This window comes from Lithobates pipiens, unplaced genomic scaffold (assembly GCF_037356315.1).
Source record: "Lithobates pipiens isolate NorthernLeopardFrog02 unplaced genomic scaffold, aLitPip1_a1.2 Scaffold_13, whole genome shotgun sequence".
Lineage (NCBI taxonomy): Eukaryota > Metazoa > Chordata > Amphibia > Anura > Ranidae > Lithobates > Lithobates pipiens.
This window is the reverse complement of record NW_027507718.1, coordinates 245,972,091-245,993,245: the sequence shown is the minus strand read 5'-3', so window position 1 is coordinate 245,993,245 and position 21,155 is coordinate 245,972,091. Positions and strand designations below refer to the sequence as shown.

Genomic DNA, 21,155 nt, shown 5'->3' with positions numbered 1-21,155 from the left:
CCCCCCTAAAGTCAATACTTTGTAGAACCACCTTTTGTGGCTGTCACAGCTCCAAGTCACTTTGGATAAGTCTCTATGAGCTTGCCACATCTTACTACTGGGATTTTTGCCCATTCCTCCTTGAAAAACTGTTCCAGCTCCTTCAAGTAGGATGGTTTGCACTTGTGCACTATTTCTGTAATTACAAACATCTACTTGTGCTTTTGCAGATCCTTGCCCTTGTAGCAGTAAGGAAGGCTATGGACTACCTCTTTTCCCAGCATGATCTTGGCTTTCTCGATGATGTCATCCCTGAGAAAGACAAGAAGAAGAAAGAAGATGAGAAGAAAAAGAAGAAGAAGAAGGGAAGCGTGGACAGTGACAATGATGATGTAAGATATTGTCCACTTTCCTAACAACAGCTCATGATGGCTAATTTTGTGTTCTCTAATCTGATTTATATACATTAAATGTCTTGGTTATTATTTTTTTCTAATGGTGTTTTGCATAATATGTTTTAAACTTACTGAAGCTGGTGATATAAGTTTGCTTTTAGGAAGAGGCGTTTCAATAAAATGGAATAGTAAGGACTGAACATTAGTCCCAATAGCTCTGTGTCAGGTTCTTAGAGATTCTGTATTCAGCAGGTAATGCATTGGTTTGATTGGTTTATACTTCAATAATACAGGTTACTCAATCTGAGTGAGTAAAAAGCAGAATGTGACCTTGAAGCTAGACAGTGTTGGAAGGATTAATAGAGTAATATGGTTCTAAACATAGCCAACTATTACATGTTATGTTCTATCAATAATCAGTAAACAAGCACCTTACTAAATAAAATATATGCAAGTATGGAAAACCAAATAAATGCTTAAATGATATAAAATATATATTTTCCTAGTTTGGATGATAATATTTGCTATAAATATGCTGTTGTTGTAATTTATTGGTTAACTTTTATAGTGGTTACCTGTTCTTGCTGCTTAATAGCTGTTCAATGTTACATCCATTTTTCCATTGGATAATAGACATTGTATGTAAGTGCTAAACACAGCTTGAAAAGTTCACCTTTATTTCACCCTCTCAGAAAGTGTAAAACATTCTGCCAGAGTCCATTACAATGCACATATTACCCATTCTAAAATTCAAAATGACAATGTCAAATGTTTGGATGATTATGAGCTCTGAAATGGCATTTTGATGCCTTGTATTCTAATCCCAGCTTAACATTTAAGCTTTGTATGTGTGTCTGTCCATAGTCAGGCATGAGAACTAATCTTAATGTTTGCATCTAAGTAATGAACTCTAGCTTGCTAATAAAAGTATTAAATGGGATAATCTAACTTAATGGATGTGGCATAGATTTTTTTCAGATTTATACATACTTTTATGATCTTAAATGTAATCAACTTTGCAGCAGGCACATTCATTTTCATTACTGCACAAATAGGTTGATATCTAAAATAATGGCAATGGGCAGAGAATTTATGAAAGTCCTAGTAATCCCAGATGTGTGCCTAAATCATTTTCATTGTGAAAAGTCAGCAATACATTAAAGAGCTCTCCTGAGGCATAATACTAGGCACTTGAAAGCTTTACTGGCTAAATAATGTCTTTTAGGTACTCATTTGCCATATACTTATAGTTGAGTTGAGGTGAAGGGCTTTTTGATGATTATAATGTGTTAGCAAAATTGATTTTTTAATTGCTTTATGTATAATATCACAGTTATCATGCAATGAGGTATTATTATTAGTATTATTATACAGGATTTAGCCCCAGTGGATTGTACAGCACTTTACAAAATTAAAGGAGACTGTACAGTTAAAATACAATCCAATGCAGGAGGGTTCCCTGCTCACGAGAGTTTATAATCTAACAAAAGAGGCAAGTGATAAAAAATAAATAAATAAATAATTATGCATTTGATAAGTTGATGGAGAAATTTAAATTGAGATGATAGGTTGAGTTGGGATAGCTTTCCCAAAATAAATGAGTTTTCAAGGATCTGCCTAAAGCCAGACAGAGTAAGAGATAGCCTGATGGATTGGGTAGGATATTTCAGAGGAAATTCCAGGCTCTGGATAAAATCCTGGAAATAGGCTTGGGAGAAGGGGACAAGGGGACTAGAGAACAAAAGGTACTGGCAGGAGCAAAGAGGAAAATTTGGTTGATATTTTGTGCTGAGACTTGTGATGTAGCTTTGAGCAGGGCGGTGGATGGCTTTGTATATTTTAGTTGGTATTTTTGATCAGACGTGTTGGACAAAAATAAGCCAGTGGGGGGATTTACAGACAATGAGCATAATGAGAATAAGGTGGATGAATCTAGTAGCAGCATTCATGATTGACTGAATGGGGAATAGCCTGTAGGCCAACAAATAGGTAGTTGCCATAACTGAGGTGAGAGACAACAAGGTAATGACAATCCGGTTAGTCTAGACAAAGGGGTGAATTTTGGGAGTGTTGAGCAGATGAAGGTGGCAATATTTGAACAGTGATTGTATGTAGGATTAAAAAGAGAGAACAGAGTCCAGGGATTACACCTAGCAACCTGACCTGGAGGAAGTGGTCGTGTTAGACAGAAGTGCAGTAACCTCATCTGTGTTGAAAGAATCAAAGATGGAAAGTGTTAAATGTGTTAGTAGACATGGTATGTTAGGTGGGGAGATATCTGGACAGTAAATATCTCATCAAAAATTGCATCAGGTTTGTTTTTTAAATGATTTAGTGATCTAGAGTTTGTGGTGAGGGCACTGGGGGATGTAGTAGAGAGTTTAAGGTAGAAAAGATTTGGTGTAGACTAGATGAGAATGATGGCATTGATCTGTTCGGCAGCACGTGGGTATGAATTGTATTTTTGGAGGACAGATTTCTATAGGATTAGGTCTTGCAGGGATTTAGTTTTACTCTATAGTCGCTTAAGAGAGTGACTATGGCTTAAGATTTCTAGTGTCTGTTTGGTTGTAGCAGTCAGGGTCTAACTATGTTGGGTGAGAGTGGCCACTGTTTCCAGTGATGATGAGAGCAAGCTGTTGTGGACGGAAATGGCAAAGTCAGGGCAGGGTAGAGCTGAGGTTTAGGTGTAGCCTGTTGCAGCATAGATCAGGGTTAAAGTGGTGACAGTTTCTATAGGGAGCTGCTTGCTGTGGTTGGATGGTTGAAGGGATAGGGGTTAACAATGTGGAGAGTGAGAAATGGATAAGGTTGTGGTCAGAGAGCGGAAACGGGTGCTGCAAGGGGTGCAAAGGTGGGAGAATACAAGGACAAAGTCAAATGTTTTGTCATCTGGGCAAAGAGAGATATGTGTTTATTGTGTTAGGCTGAAAAAGATGTTGGGTCAAGGATTTGAGGGGTAGCTGGGCTGCTAACATTACCATAGAGGTTAAAGTCACCAAGGGTGATAGTGGGTATTTCAGAAGAACAGAAATACGGTAGCCAGGCAGAGAAGTCATCAAGGAAGCTTGCATCTTTAAAGCATGCCAAGTGTATAGAAATTTAATGTAATGTAGAATAGTTTTATAGGGGAGTGTCTTAGGATATGAGTGCTTTATGAAGGTTAGAACCCTTAAACAGAGAGCATTAAAAAGGCACTATATGCTTATTCTTCAAAAATAATCCACACAGAACCCATTACCTAATAGCCCTGTAATCTATTTTTCATGAAATTATTTTTTACTGTGTTTTTCTGCCCTTTGTTTTGGCACTTCCCTTTGTTTTGAATGAACTGTACACATTAGTTGCAGTCATGTGCACTACCCTATTCACACTACAAATCCCATAGTCGAGAGTCCCTATACAATCTCAGGAGAGAGCAAGAGAGGGTGGCTATGTACTCAACTGTGGAACCATGGAGAATGAACATAGCCACTTGTTAACAGGAAGTTGCAAGACAGCAACAAAAAAAAATGCGTAGAATGCTCAGAGCAATAGAAGATATTTTTTTGAGTTAAGAATACATACCTGAATAGATTTTCAAAATCAGAGTTTAGTCTTGCTTTATTTGCATATTTTTGCAATAAAGTATTGTTTAATGGGTGTAAAGGTATTGAACTGTGGACTGCTAATAATGTTTTCATGTAAATCAAACTTTTCTACAGGCAACGACTGAAATCAGCTGATCATATTTGAAAACATGCAAGCCATAAAATTCTAATGTAGTTCTGCATAGGGCAGGGCTTTTGTTAGAAATCACAGGACCCCGTACAGCCTATCTTACAGCCCCCCCCACCCCCCCCCCCAAAGAAATCTAAAAAGATAAGATTGTATTTTTTTGTTTCACTCATTTTTATTAAGGTTTGTCAAGTAAGAAGAAACAAATAACAAACATGGCTGTTGTATGGTATGATGAGTTAACAATGTATAATCATAGACTACAAAGATAGTACATAAAAGGTTTCCACATAGCTAAACAGAGTAAATACTCCTAATGTAACTAATAGGCATAATGCCAGGAGTTGTATTCATCCCAGGCACCCCAATGGGCACAAACTGTCTTCTGGGAGAATTCAATCCCGTCCTGCATAGTATTGCTTAAACATAGATATTCTTTGAATACATTAGGAATAGTTATCGAAGAGTTACAGATTTTTTAAATACCAAGAGTTCCAAGGTGACCACTGAAAGAGTGAGTGTTGTAACCGCCCAGAGCATGAAGCCATTATCTGTCCATAAGGGCAATGTAATTGAGTTAGGCCTAGGTCTTCTGTTAAAGTAGGAGGACATTTTTTTCCCCACATTCTCGTAATTGATATTCTTGCTGATAAAAGTATATGGGTAATTGTGTGCTGTGTTTTGAATGGAAGAGCATCTATGTCTAGGGATAGTAATGCTAGGCCTGGGTTCATAGGGACTTGCTGTTGGGTAATTTCAGAAATTATGTTGAATATAGAATTCCAGTATGGTGTAAGTACGGGACATCCCCAAAAAATATGTAGGATGTCTCCTTTTTGACCACAATTTTTCCAGCACCTACTGAATAGGTGAAACTGTAACGTGAGATTTTTTCTGGGGTCAGGTATCATCTTAGTGAAATTTTTGTGGTTAATTTCCATAAAGAGGAGCAGCAGGTAGCTTTCTGTGTGGATTTACAGGCCGTAGTCCACTGAGATTCTGTATAGGACTGTCCTAAATCAGCTTTCCATTGTGTGTAGGGAGGAGATTTGGTGAATTGACGTTTCTATTGACGAATATTATACAACATGGTGATCCCCTTTGTTGTGAAGTGGCAGAGGTTAGGAAGGACCATGCTGGGAGTTGAATGTAATAGTGCTGTATTTACATGTATTGATATAGATTGCCTTGTGGGAGATTCTTTTTGAAGGGATGGACATGTTTTAAAAGAGCTTCCAGTATATAGGTTGTTAATGTAGGTTATTCCTTTTTTGATCCATGATGTAAAGGATATTTGGGCTATGAAAGGGCCTAACACTGATAAGGGAGTCTTCAAGGGGGTAGTCTTTGGATATGTTTGGGCTTGTTGGAGCAACCGTTTCCGAGACCGGAGTGTTACTGTGATTGTCGGAGAAATGTAGGATGGGACGCATGTTCTTAGTTGGGCACTGATTAGTCATGATGATAGAGGGTAATGGGGGCTATATGATGATTCTATTGATCCCAAAATCAAGTTTGGGGACGGTGAGAAACATTCTTTAAGTTGCGTCAGGATTGATGCAGAGTAGTAGTCATAGAAGTCAACGTATCCTATGCATCTGGATCTCTTTCCATTCCAAACAAATCTGGATAAGATTGTAAAGCTTTAAAGATTGCTGGTTGGTATTGGGATTGTGTTCTAAAAATATATATAATTTGGGGAAGTTGGATCGTTCTGAACTCCGCTAATCTACTTACCTATGAGAATTCACGTTTGGCCATGTTGTAGAGGTCTTGTTGTAGTTTAGTCTGAAGGGGAAGGTAGTTATGCTGGAAAAGTGTTTTAGTGGATCTTGTTAGCTGTATACCTAGATAGGATATGCTTGTATCTGCCCATGTGTATGGAAATTTCTGTTGGAGGAGGCTTCATGTTATGGCATCTATTCCTAGGTCTAGAATGTAAGATTTGGTGTAGCTTGCTTTGTAGTAAGAAACCTTTGCTATACCATGAGAGATTTTTTTTAACTTCTACTAGGGATGATGAGGGATTAGTCAGTGTTAAAATTACATCAACAGCAAATAAGCTGTTTTTATGTTCGTAGCTTTCAATGTTGATGCCAATTATGTCATTGTTAGATCTAATATGTGCAGCTAATGGTTCCATTACTAAGTTGAAGATTAAAGGGGAGATAAAATTGAATTACTGGAGCCAATCCCCTTCTCCTCCTGTCCCCCCAGCCAGCTTTGAGCTGCTGCAGAGAGAGCCAAACAGGCGATTAGTTCCAGATATTGACCCCCCCCCCCCACCAAACCGGTCACCCTCCCTGCCCACATCCGATTTCCCCCTGCTGGCCCAGGCCCCCTTCAGTAGGACCGGTGGTACCCCCTTATCGGCAGCCCTGCCATAGAGGAGTGGGACAAAATCCTTTCATGGGGATATTAAAGTTCATAGTTACAGTTACATTGTTTCAGGCACTGCAACTAAATGTGGTGTGGCCATGTAACTAATTTGAAAATTATATAGTTGATATGCTTTTATATTTAAGTTTCTATTTATATAATGCCAAAATCAAGAAAAATGTATTCAGTGTCATACGGCTGCAAATGAAAAGAAAACTGAAAAAGGCAAATAATTGTTTGTAGCCGTCTATATAAATACATGATTAAACACTAACATTTTTATAGCTCTGTGGAATATATGCTGTACACTATGTTATGTATAAGCTGTACCAATACAAGCAAGCTCTTAGAGAATTACTACATAAGCAGTGTTTTAGATGTTAACCTTTTTTCAGACAGAGTTATGTTCACTTCATAAATTATGCTTTAGAAACAGCAATGGCGACTACCGGTATGTTACTTTTAGCACAAAAGCTACCATAGAAAAACTGTTATTGAACAACATAGATTTATGGCCCTTCTACTGTAAAACTTAATGTGCTGTTCGTGAGAATACCGGGCAAACTACACAGTTATGGATAAGATGAGATAGGAAGCCCTGATATATGCTTGTTGTATTCCTGTATGTTGCATGTTTCTGTAGTAACTAGTAATTAATAGAGTTATCTTACAGTTTATGATCTGGAAGCAGTACATAAACTACTGTGAGTTCCAAGGTCATCCACCTATGACCTTAAATATACTATATAAATACGACTATAGCTACAGTATATACAAATTGGCAATCATAATGCATTACTTTATGATCCAGCCCACACCTTCCCAACTTACCTGCACTGCAGCACACCACAATGCATGATAATGCACTACTGTGCAACGCTTTCCTTAAAATAGTGCATGCCTTTTTATTGTGTATTATGGTGCATTGAGAAGCCCATCCAAATTAATGAGCTGCCTCAACAAGACACAATATGCATGACCTAAGGCACAGATGTAAATGGGTCCTTAAACAATCAGTAATTTAGCAGTTGCAAATATATATACAGAATACAGATATATCTATATCCACTATATCTATATCCACATCTACAGTATATTTACTAGATTACTCTAGTGAATCAATTTTTACTAGATGGCATTCACTGCTGTTGGAAAATATTTGAACTGCATGTTACCTGAATGTTACCTCAAAGTGTAATTCCACATTTGCAGCCAAATAAATTAGGATAACACCTACTTTATATTTGTTACATGTTCATAATCACTTTGTGTAAAATTAAATATTTACGGTATCTCACCAAAGTTAGTACACCCCTCACATTTTTGTAAATATTTTATTATATCTTTTCATGTGACAACACTGAAGAAATAACACTTTGCTACAATGTAAAGTAGTGTGTGTACAGCTTGTATAACAGTGTAAATTTGCTGTCTCCTCAAAATAACTCCGCACACAGCCATTAATGTCTAAACCACTGGCAACAAAAGTGAGTACACCCCTAAGGGAAAATGTCCAAATTGGGACCAAAGTGTCAATATTATGTGTGGCCACCATTATTTTCCAGCACTGCCTTAGCCCTCTTGGGCATGAAGTTCACCAGAGCTTCACAGGTTGTCACTGAAGTCCTCTTCCACTCCTCCATGACAACATCACAGAGCTGGGGGATGTTAGAGACCTTGCGCTCCTCCACCTTCCGTCTGAGGATGCCTCACATATGCTCAATAGAGTTTAGGTCTGGAGATATGCTTGGCCAGTCCATCACCTTTACCCTCAGCTTCTTTAGCAAGGCAGTGGTCGTCATGGAGGTGGGTATGGGGTCATTATCATGTGACCCAGTTTCTGGAGGGAGGGTATCATGCTCTGCTTCAGTTTGTCATAGTACATGTTTACACTCATGGTTCCCTCAATGAACTGTAGCTTCCCAGTGCCAGCAGGACTCATGCAACACCAGACCATGACACTCCCACCACCATATTTGACTCTTGTTTTTATACTCCTCACCTGATTGCCGCCATACACGCTTGACACCATCTAAACCAATAAGTTTATCTTGGTCTCATCAGACCACAGGACATGGTTCCAGTAATCCATGTCCTTAGTCTGCTTGCCTTCAGCAAACTGTTTGTGGGCTTTCTTGTGCATCATCTTTAGAAGAGGCTTCCTTCTGGGATGACAGCCAAGCAGACCAATTTGATGCAGTGCATGGCGTATGGTCTGAGCAGTGACAGGCTGAACCCCCACCCCTTCAACCTCTGCATCAATGCTGGCAACACTCCTATGTCTATTTCCCAAAGACAACCTCTGGATATGACGCTGAGCATGTCATTCTTTGGTCGACCATGGCGTGGCCTGTTCTGAGTGAAACCTGTCCTGTTAAACCACTGAATGGTCTTGGCCACCATGCTGCAGCTCAGTTTCAGAGTCTTGGCAATCTTCTTATAGCCTAGGCCATCTTTATGTAGAGCAACAAGGATTTTTTTTAGATCCTCAGAGAGTTCTTTGCCATGAGGTGCCATGTTGAACTTCCAGTGACCAGTATGAGAGAGTGAGAGCAATAACACCAAATTTAATACACCTGCTCCCCATTCACACCTGAGACCTTGTAACACTAACGAGTCACTGGGAGGGAAAATGGCTAATTGGGCTCAATTTGAACATATTCACTTAGGGGTGTATTCATTTTTTGTTGCCAGTGGTTTAGACAGTGGTGTGTTGAGTTATTTTGAGGGGACAGCACATTTACAGTTATACAAGCTATACACTCACTACTTTACATTGTAGCAAAGTGTCATTTCTTCAGTGTTGTCACATGAAAATATATAATAAAATATTTACAAAAATGTGAGGGGTGTACTCACTTTTGTGAGATACTGTAATTGCTCTTTTCTGAAAACTGTAGTTTTAATCTGCTGTGCAGAGGGTGCTAGAGGCCTGTTTCAAACAAACACCTAGAAAGGCAAGCAACATTTATGCAAAATTAATTGAAAAGTATGCTGTCATATTACAATAATAATAATTATTCTCATAATTGACTGCAAAAGGGGAAATACACTTTAGCATTAGTAAACTTCTTCATGTTCAACCTGGCTTTAAATAATGTTTAGTGTCCCATTTGAATTTTGCTATGATTTTTCATTATTTTTATTAGTTCACTTTTACTTTAGTGAGGTTTTTTTGAAAATGAAACAAAGATATTTTATGATTCGGTCATGACGAGATTGTATGTATAAATCAAAAAAAAAAATGTATGCTACATCCCTTAAGTTGGCAGATCCATTTAATGCCTTTATTATAGCATGCTAGAGTTCTTTTCCTCAATGCAAACATTAACATTAGTTCTCATGTCCGACTATGGACAGACGCACATGTGTTTTCAGTAAAAAATTTCATAATAAGGTTGTTAAACTCTGTGGTTTAATATGCTTTGTTTAAGTTCATGCTATTCTTAGCAGTATATATATGTTTTATGCAAACCTTATTATATTTATTTCTATTTCTGTAAGCTGAAGCAGCTGAATGTAACATTAGAGGTGGCAAGTCAAGACTTAATAAGGGGACACTGCAAGCTGAAGAGAGCTGCAAGTGCTTGGGTTACAATATCATATTGGTGTTAGTAATTTCTCCCAGACCAGTCAAATTAACTAATATACTGTAATTGTTTGATTGTTTCAGCAGGGAATTGCTCCTTCCTGGATAATACACACATACCAGTTAATATTTTAATATTATGCTCCTAATTTGGAAACAAGTTCAAAACAAGCATATGGTAATAAAAGATAAAGAGGTTGCCTTCAGTGAAAACTACATTTTAAACACTCCAGATCCAGAGGTATAGGGAGTCGAAGAGCTAGGAAAATCTCACTTTTTAATGTAAATACTGAACTTAGCCCCACCCCATCCCAGTCTCCTTGTTGGTCATGTTACTATGGTGAGTGGCCTTGTTGACCTTAAAAATACCCTGTGCTATCCATTGGACCGCTTCCTTAAAGTATAACTAAAGGTAAAATGTTTATTTATTTTTGGACTGAGTGGAGATGGATTAGAACACCTATTAGGTTTTTATTGCTGTCTATACCCCTGTTAGGGAGATTCACCCTCTCTATTTGTCCTGTTTATCAATATCATTGAAAGTGAAAGTAAAAGAATAGCCCAACTTTTGGGTTGTTCCCAGAAAAGTAATAGAGGGGAAATCTTCCAAAGGAGACACTGGTTCTGGTGACCTGGGGGCCCCCAAGGGATTCCCCTAATTTGCAGAGGTTTCCTCTTACTTTATGTTTGGGTTTGGGACAGGAAGTGAAGGTAAATCTGCCCAAAGGGACACAGATTGCCAAAAAAAAAAGACCTGACAAATTTAGAACCCTCCCTTACTCTATTCCACATGAAAAAGTTTTGCCTATAGGTCTCCTTTAGGCACTGTACAGCAATCAAGCCATCTGCTTCCAAACATTGGTGCTGAGAGAGCAAGACTGATGTTGATTAGAGCAGGGAACAAAATGTAGGATTGCTGGAAAGACAGAACAGCAGCCCAACTCTTCCATGTACTGTAGTTGAAACAAAAAGTAAAAGACAAGTATATATATATATATATATATATATATATATATATATATATATACACTAAAAAGAAAGTGTGCTAGTTCGTATTACATATTCAGGCATAAATGATATATGATAATCTTATACATAAGAATGTTTGCAGAAATTTTTTAATTGATGTCCACTAGCTTGTTACACAGACTGTCGCACCACTAGGAATCCTGCCATTAAGGTGCTTAAGAGAGAAAGAGGTTGTATTGAAAATGAGCCACTTTGGGTCTAGTGCACAGCAAACTTTTCAGCAAGAAGAAGGATGGTCTGGAAACAAGTAACAATGTTTCATTTAAGAACTTGTACACATTTCTTTTCAGTCCGACAGTCCCTATACAGAAAATGTCCCCAGTATAAAAATCCCAATGGACATCATGGAACAGGAACCATTCTTATCTGATAGCAAACCCGGTGAGAGTGAGTAGATGTAACCTCTTGCATGCCACGTGTGACAAAAATAGCCATTCTCACACCTTCTCCTTTCACGTACTAATTATTTTTCCCACTAATATCTTGTCATTCTTCCAACTTTAACTACAGTCTTCTTCATCTTTAAGTGTCCATAGGTCTAAACCATTTAATCATTTTAATCATTAACTGTGCTCCAGACAGATACGACAGGCAATGTTCTCAAATATAGTCTTAGGCCGCGTACACACGCGCGGACTGTTCGCCCAACTTTGTCCGTCCAACAGTTTCGGCAAACAGTCCGCTCAAACTTAGCATGGACGGACATGGCCACACACGACGGACGAACAGTTTGCTGAAACCGTGCGCGATGACGTGAACGGCACGTACGACGGGACGAAAAATACGACGTCCTATACACTGCATTATAGCTTTCGGCGTGAAAATCCTTTCTGAGCATGCGCGCAACTTTGTTTGACGAACAAGCCTACACACGAGCGGACTGTTCGCTGAAACAAGGTTCAAACTGTGTGTGTGTGTGTGTGTGTGTGTGTGTGTGTGTGTGTGTGTTGGACACTACATTTTACCCAAACATTTTTGCCTTTATTCCCTATGACTGAGTTATAGGCAAGTGTTTCCTTGTGATATATATTTAATATTATTAAATCACTAAAGGGGCATGCATCACACTTTGAAACTGTGCTCTGTCCCAGACGTATGCAGTCTGCAGTTTAGAATCACAGTTAGAACTTCTTTTACCCCAAAGGGTTATTGTATTATACCTGGGACCATATATTTTGGGATCCCAGATTAACATCAAATGAGATCCCTTTGTTCTTGAAGCGATAACAGATAAATGCATGCTTTATAGCACTGTGTGCAGACAAGTGTGCTAACTATTCTTGCCTATGGACTCTGTCCTAACATTCAATATCAAATAATTCCATAATGTTATATATAAAACTCTTTATTTTATTGGAGAGCCACCATTTTAGCCACTTACTTCATGCAGTTAAAGCAGAACAGAACATACCTTTTTTCTTTTATATGTCAACTCACATCAATTTAAATCACAGTACTACATGTTGATCTTAATGGGAAACCGTTGAGAGTTTTAAATGATTACACATTTTTTACCTAATTTTCACATATTTTACATGCACATTGTTCCATATTTGATGAGTGCACCACAGATTTGTAAATTCTCTTTTCAGTAGCTATCTGTACTGCAGCAAAAATATAAGCTTTCCATTCTGTCTGAACACACTTAAAGACTTGTTGTCAGAGCAAGTACAAATATAAAACAATTACTCTATAACATTACTAAGCAGAAAGCAGAGCATGCATATATAAATAAAAAATGGGTGCCCCCCATCATTTACAATTGTTGTATGCAATACAACAGTAACAATAACATAGATATATAAAACAAAGAAATACAAAAAAAGAGTCCTTTAAAATGGTACGTTGTCCTCTTAATGTTTCTCCAATTATCTATTTCTTTTATTGCTTGCTGTTTAGCCTTTAAAACTAAAAAAAAAAAAAAAATTTTAATCTCATTAACATCTTGACTCTCTAATCATTATCACTGGGGTACAAATCTCAATTATCATGGACCGCCATCATTCTCATCAATACGTGATTTTGTTCTAATCATCTATGTGTATATAATTGTATTCATGCTTCCCTTATGTGTTTTTGTTTTTATTTGCAATCATCCCATGATTATAATTATATTAAGTTTTGTGCATGTATGCATAATGTTATATGTTCCTCTCCTGTGATCTGTTCCATGTACACAATGTTCTGTGCATTGCTGAAAGCTGGTTGTTTCCATCTTTATTACAAGGACATTAGGAGGAGATCTGTGATGGGATTAAAGTATTAGTTGAGCTATGAGCTTATATGCATTGAAAGAATTTCACAGTGAGCAGAAAAGTAATTGGCCTGCCACAACCAGGTTACATGTCTTATTTACACTATAGCTCCCATGTTATCAAGGACCAGTTTGCAAAAGCAGTTACCTTGTTTACATTCTAAGCTATACATGTGTAAGTTCACATTTATAAAAAAGACAAGAAGAAGCAATGAGCTTTCACAATGACTATCTTGTTCATATTTGTGAGATGTGCTTGTGTATTATGTCAATAGGTTTTGGCTTTGATGTAATGAAAGTACCTAAATAATTCCAAATCTGTGATTAAATCTATATGTTCATGCTATTATTATATATTTTTATTTCAAGTACATTTTATCATTCATTTGTCCAGTATGTGTTAAAATAAGTGATTTCCAACCCAGAAAATGTTTTATATAGCAGTTGTTTTAAAACGTATTGATTTTGGTCAATTATCCCTTTAGCATATATTGTAGAGCATACACTACATAGCAAAGACTGGTCATGAGAATGTGAATTAAGCATTCCTAGGTTTTACTACTAACTACAGGAGAAATGGATACTAAGCTCATAGAAAAGTGAAGATCAGCCCTTTTGAGGCTATAACATCTCCCACTTCACGCATGCACAGTTGTCGCTAATAGTCCAAAGAGAGAAGGATAGCATATGAGGGCAGGGAGCTGTGCCCCTCAGTATACTATAGGAAATAGATTTTACAGTAATTACAAAAATCCTATGTTTTCTATTCATTGAGGGACACAGCTAGAGGATATTTCAGCAACCTAGGAATGTCTAAAGGCATTTCAAACAGAGGGGCAGACACACAAAAAGCACAGGTGAACCAGCCCAACAAGGAAAATCCAAAGCAAAAGGGAAACCAAGGACCTTAAACAGCCACTTGGAAAACCTATTGACTAAAACTTTATAGAACACTGGTAGGTAAGAAGCAAAAGGATCGAGGTGGAGGCAGGAGGTGGAAGTTTATTGTTACATTACCTCCTGCATTAATGCATCCTCTATGTGAGCTTTTCTGATGTCTGAAAAAGCAGTCCGATGACCTCTCATCTCTGAGGTGATGGGGAACTCCAGGTCTAGATGACTTGGTTTTCCTCGGTTGTTTAGAACCTAACATGAAGGAATGAAAAAAAAAAGTTTAGATACAGAAGAGGAAGGTGCTAACCTGTGCTGTCAATTCTTAGCCTTTTAAAACCTGGGGTAAGTGAGTTGTATCACTGTTAGGGAAGGCTGACAAGCTCTGTGTAGTGAAAAAATGCCAATTTGATTATCCTATGGAGGATAGAGGAATATTTATTTACCATAGTGTCTTAGACTACTACTCTTACTTTGTTTTTGTCTAGTAGGCACTTTGTATATTTTTTATACTCGTGAAGTCACTATTCATTGAAGTAGGCATGCTGCGTAATCTTGGAAAAATGGCCAATATTAATCTGAATGTCCTCCTTTTACTAATAACCAAGTTTGTCATTACATTGTAGCTATTTGTATAATCAACTTGCAATTTTGTCTGTTTACCTATTTATGTATTTCATGCAGGAGAAAAGCCATTTACATTCCTTGAACGACACACGTCATGCTGAAAGACTACCATTTCTTCAGAAACACAAACAAAGGTGAGGATTCTGTTGTACTATGAATCCATTAACTAACATTATTTTCTTTCCAATTACAGGAGTAGTTTTTATTCACTGTGAAAGAAAAGTTTTAAACAGTAATAACTCTCAAACATGTCCTAGCAAAATTATTGGTTGATGTGAGGAAATTACAGTACTAATGCTTTGCATCTATGGAATTGTGAGCAAATTTCATAAAAAGTCAAGTGAAATAATTAATTTAGTCAGCCTTCCACATAGCTTTTGGGAATTTGGCTCTTATCTTTTTTCCACAGATTTTTTTCCCTTTTTTATTTCTTTTTTTCATTAAAAACATTTGTAATTGTGTTAAAAGCTGTGTAAATTGATGGTGCTTTATAAGTACCTGTAATACAAAAAAAAAAACAACTGAAGTCCAGGTATGTATTTTTTAGCATAGTTACATTGGTGCAGCTTGGACCCATGTAATTATACATATTCCATACCTGTGGGATGTCAGTGGAAGCTGGAAATCACTGTAGTATGCTACTATAGTGATTCTTGCTGTCCTGGCCCCATGCTGAGTGACTGCCTTGCTGGGAATGGGCACCATTCCCAGAATACCTTGCCTTGTTTAAAAAACATGCAGTGTATAAGACCCATGCCTAGAATTCAGCTACAAAAAAGAAGTGCGTGATTCACAAAAAACAAAACAAAACAAAAACATATTCACCTAGGTAGATGGAGCATCGATTTGATGATTGCTCAGTCCTTGTTCTTCAGTGAGCAGATAGCTGGTGACTGTCAATCACTGGCTCTCTGCTCTGCCCCTCCAGCGCTCAGTGAAGGGCTGGACTTTGAAGGTGGGGCAGGCTGAAAGCAGAAACACTGAGAGGCTGAGCTAGCCGCCAGTCAGGCATCTGGGTGGATCCCAGATCCCTACAGAGCCCGGGCCAGCTTTAAAACATCAGCTGTCAGCGGGCTTTAGCTTGCTGTCGGCTGAATCTGGGTTACAGGAGTGCAGAACTTAGAACACTCCTGTAATCCATAGGAGAAGTATGGCTAAAAGAGCTTTGGCTATGCTTTAATTATCATCAATTTGGATAAACTTTGCTTTCAAGTTTTCTTTATGTGACTCTAAATATTTATAAATATATGTGACTCTGTCTATCTATTATATCTTGCTAAATTCTCTCTTATCTGAAACCAGGAAATATCACATTAGGTTAGAAAATGTTGCTAAATGACACTCTGGATTGGTTATATTTATTCCAATTCCATTATCGATCCTTAATATTTTCACATAAAATTCTTCAAATACTTTTCAATCATTACATTGAAGTACACAACATTCACTTTTTTCTTAGCCTGCATTGAATATTAACATGGACTAGCAAATAATGTTCTGAAATCCAGTATGCTAATGCAACTAGAATACCATTCCGTTCAAGTAGTGAAGTTTACATTCAAAAGTAGAAGACCATGTTCAGTAAACCTCAATGTTCACGAATGTCAATTGTAACTTATTTATGTAATATTCATTTAGATTTACCCTTTAACTTAATCATGTTCAAAAAATATCAAAGCTTGGAAGTTTTATCTAGTAACCATTAATATGTGCTGTTCAAAAGTTTTTTTTCCCCACATCTTTAAAACCTAAAAATTGAATGGTTACTCAGAGAAGGGTTTAAATGATGCTTAATAGTTCACTTAAGTGAATCACAAAGTTACTGAAATCATGGGAAATTTAATGCTGGTAAGTGAGCAGTTATATTGTCAGTGAGTAAAAATAAAATATGTCAACATAAATATATAGTTTTGGAGTAGAATACCTTACTAGTGTTGTCATTACATAAATTGAGATGTCACACATTGAAAAATGACCTGAACTTTGATTGTGGTAATTGTGTGGTGATCTTTGGACTCACGTGTGGGTCTAAAATCTTATATGTAAATATGCTGATCTAAATGATCCTGGAAGATTTGCTATCTATACCTGTACTGACATAGCTCATTGGTGAGAGAATGTGAGACATGCTGTGTCTCTCCTGTCTCCCTATCATAAAAGTTGTGATATGCCTCTTGACCCTTAAGGCATTCACATTTTAGTTACCTGTGTGCGTCTCAACTTCAAGTCATTAAATGTTGAGAAAGAGCTCCTATGTTTTCTTCTCATCTGCTCATCCACATACACTATCCATGGCTAGTGCAACCACTACAGTGGTCCTATAAACACTTTATTATTATAGAAAGAGTTGTAAGACTTCAAAAATTATGTAGGATTGGTAGTATGCAGTTGGTTTAGATATAAACCATGCTAAGCAAGCTTTTTTTATAATGTTCATGGCAGAGTAAAGAATAGAGATGTATATTCCACATTAAAATAAAACCAAAACGTGGTTTTATGCTCCAGTAATATTTTGGTGCACTATTGTGATAAGAGAAGTTTTTCATGGCTTGACATCTGTACTTTTTTCTCAGAGATTCATAAAGGAATAATGTTTTCATGTTGCAACTGATATGTCTCTGCATATTTAATTCAGTCTACAAGAGATAGGTAAATTAAATGTTGGGCAGATTTCTCCCTTATAAAGATAGGTAAAGAGATGGTTACTCATCTTCAGGTTTCTCCAACAAATGTTTAGAGTTGCCGTTAAACTTTTATGGCGCTGACAGTTTTGTAAAACGCTGTTAGATACCATCCACTTAAGTTTAAATCTCTCCATGTCAGATCTCATTATTGCCCTTTATTACAGCAGAAATAGCATGATAATAGCTAGCAATGCTAAAAACAAAAACCTAAATTCATGGCATAGGCTTTCAGCTGCATGAAAGATTTTCTTATTAGGTATATTAATGACTGCACATTGAAAAGGGCGATTTTATACTTGTGTGCATAAAAATTATGCATCAGGTATCCTTTCAATAAAAGTTTACCTTTGCTGTTTTTGGTTGCACCATGTACTGTACATACAATGGCTTTGCATTATATTACTATAATCACAGCAAATCATAATCAAATAATAGGCGTATAATCCACAGAAAAATGTGAGTAAATAGGCTTATAAAATTACATGCTATTATTAAAAACCTGAATCAGCTAGTGGGTTAATTGAAAGTGGACTACAATATATGTATCCAAGTACTGTATATAGGTCAGTGTTCACCAACATAATTTACCGACAGTGTACATGCAAAACACAATCATAAAATGAAATATCTTTTTGCTAACTAGTGGGAGGTTACACCTTGTAAGCAGTTTTATTGATCTTCAAGTGCAGTAATTAGCCTTAAATGATAAAGTGTATCCTAAATATTTCTGCCAAAGATAGAAAAAAATTGATATATTCTTAAAGTGCTTCTGATGCACCCAAAAATGGAACTTCCTCTGTAAGTATTGGTGACCTCCTGACACATTCGGCATATCATTTTTTTTGGGGGGGGGGGGGGGCGGCGGGTACCCAGCTTTGACAGGCACCCAGCTCCCACTTCCTTCCCTGGCACCGCGGTGCCGGAAGGAAGTTCACCTCTCACCCCTCCTTGCAATCTTTTGGGACACGTCACAGGTCCCAGAAGATTGCCTGGTCATTCACAATGCGCATTGTGGCTCGTACATGTGCAGTACATGCCCGGCTGTGAAGCCCACAGTTACAATGCTGGTGCCACTGAGAGAAGGGGGAAAGGTGCAAGGCTTTGTGTGTCTGCATCGCTGGACCGTGGATTAGGTAGGTGACTGCTTTGTGCAATACAATTGCACAGCGCAGGTACAGTAAGTATAGCATCCTTTTGTATTTTAAATAAAAACAGATTATCATTTACAATCACTTTAACAAGTGCTAAATAAGCTCTCCCTGAACTCTGTAGCTGCAAAAACTATGAAACAATTCATCCTCAGAGTTCCTTACAGAAGCACTAAAGTTATTCTCTCAGTAGCTCAGCTCCTCCTGTTGCCTGCTCCCAAAAGTGATTTGTCAGTCTTTCAGCCTGATGACCCCGACATTCCACATTCAGCATGTCATTTTTGACAGGCACCCAGCACCCACTTCCTTCCCTGGTCCCCTCGGTGCAGGAAGGAAGTTCACCTCTCCCGCCCTCCTTTCAATCTTTTGGGACACATGACAGGTCCCAGAAGATTGCCCGGTCATTCGCAATGCGCATTGTGGCTCGCACATGCACAGTGCATGCCTGGCTGTGAAGCCCACAGTTACATTGCTGGCGCCGCTGAGAGGAGGGGGAGAGGTGCAAGGCTTTGTGCGTCTGCATCGCCGGACTGGTCATTAGGTAAGTGACTGCTTTGTGCAATACAGTTGCACAGTACAGGTACAGTAAGTATAGCATCCTTTTGTATTTTAAATAAAAACAGATAATCATTTACAATCACTGTAACAAGTACTAAATAAGCTCTCCCTGAACTCTGTAGCTGCAAACACCATGAAACAATTCATCCTCAAAGTTCCTTACAGAAGCACTAAAGTCATTCTCTCAGCAGCTCAGCTCCTCCTGTTGCCTGCTGTGTCAGCCTTTCAGCCTTCTAAGCTCTAATTTAAAGTAGTTGTGAAGCCTTAGTTTTTTTTTACCTTAATGCATTGTATGCTTTAAGCTGCATGTGTCCTGCAGCCCCCCCTTATACTTACCAGAACCCGATCCAAAACTGTGCATGATAGTGCCGGCTCTCCCGGCTCTGTCCCTCCCATTCGCTCCTGCTGCTGTCAATCACATTTTGTGACAAGGGAGCAGGGGCAGGGTGCCCTGTCAAGCTGCCCTGTCTGTGTCAATGGTCGTAAACAAGGTGACTCAGGAGCGAGCCTTTATGAGTGCCCTCATAGGAAGCAGCTTCCTATGGGGGCACTTGCCAAAGACAAATAACTAATAGTGCAGATGAGGGACGCGAGAAGAGGGGGATCGGGGCTGCTCTGTGCAACGTATTGTGCAGAGCAGGTAAGTATAACATATTTTTTAGGAAGTAAGGAAAAAAGTAGCCTTTAATTCTACTTTAAACACAGCAAGTGTTCTGGAATTAAGAGGTGAAGTGCTGAGCAGCTTAAAGAACAACTTGGATGACTTTAGTTTTCTTTCTTTTAACTTTAAAAAGATTAATTTCTCCACAGTGCCTGACTCTAAAGAGCTTGGGTTCATTTTAAGATAAGACTCTGGAGAGCCTTGGAGAACCATATGATGATTGCATGGCTTGTCATATAGTTATGGTAGTGTGTTGTATGTAAGATATTCAGATATCAATATTTATAAATTAAAAACAAAAAATGCCAGCTACCCTGGGCCTCTAAAAAATGGGGGTACCATATAGTAATATAGGATAGATTGTATAGATGCTGAAATTATTTAATTGTAACCACAATAGTATCTACCCTGAAAACATGAGAATCTCCTCACACACGTCGCCTTTACAATGTATAAAAACATATGTAGTTTTCAACCTCTTCCTGGACTTGGCAAAATGAAGAAAGTAATGATGGAACATGCATTATTTGCTCCAATAGCAGATGATTTAGTGATTAGTAGAGCTAAACATGTTTGTCACTAGATGTGATTATTGAATGGTGTTTAAAGGGAAAAGGGGATGTGACCAACATTGCTATTCTGCTCACCGAATATAGGAGCAGGCAATGTTTATGAGAGTAACAAGCTTTGTAATTGGTGGATGCTCAACCTGTGGCCCTCCAGCTATTGCAAAACTACCATCATACCTCTGCCTTTGGGAGTCATGTGTAAATGTCAGTCTTGCAATGCCTCATGAGACTTGTAGTTTTGCAACAGCTGGAGGGTTGAACTACCTCCGCAACGTAATTACCCTGTGAATTTTAGAAGCACTCTCAGGTTAGGGTAATGCCGCACACACATGACTGGACTTTCCAGAAAAAAAGGTCCAACGGTCTTCCCGACGGAGTTCCTACAGACTTTAGACAGAGTTACGACAGACTTCCGAAAGTCTGTTTGCTTTGAACGTGATGACGTACGACGGGACTAGAAAAGGAAGTTCAATAGCCAGTAGCCAGTAGCCTATAGCTGCCCTAGCGTCATATTTGGTCCATCGGACCAGCATACAGACAAACGGTTTTCCTGATAGAAATTGATTCTGTCAGACAGATTTGAAACATGTTCTATTTCTAGGTCCGTCTGAATTTTTGAAGAAAAAAGCCAGATGAAGCCCACACACGACCTTTTCTGCTGGAAAGTTCAGTCGT

The 21,155-nt window shown here is 38.1% G+C and overlaps 1 protein-coding gene across 13 annotated transcripts in view; it reads left to right on the top strand.

Moving 5' to 3' along the window:
• SLC4A4 (solute carrier family 4 member 4) overlaps positions 1-21,155 on the top strand; it is a 310,000-nt gene that overhangs the window by 282,416 nt on the left and 6,429 nt on the right. For 8 of the 13 annotated variants that reach the window (XM_077476447.1, XM_077476455.1, XM_077476452.1 and 5 more), the window contains 2 exons: positions 210-371; positions 14,918-14,994. In XM_077476447.1, the coding sequence (XP_077332573.1) occupies positions 210-371; positions 14,918-14,994 (239 nt within the window). Of the gene's footprint in view, positions 1-209; positions 372-11,378; positions 11,476-14,917; positions 14,995-21,155 lie in introns of all 13 variants that reach the window. The other 5 variants (XM_077476449.1, XM_077476451.1, XM_077476460.1 and 2 more) reach the window with 2 other exon arrangements.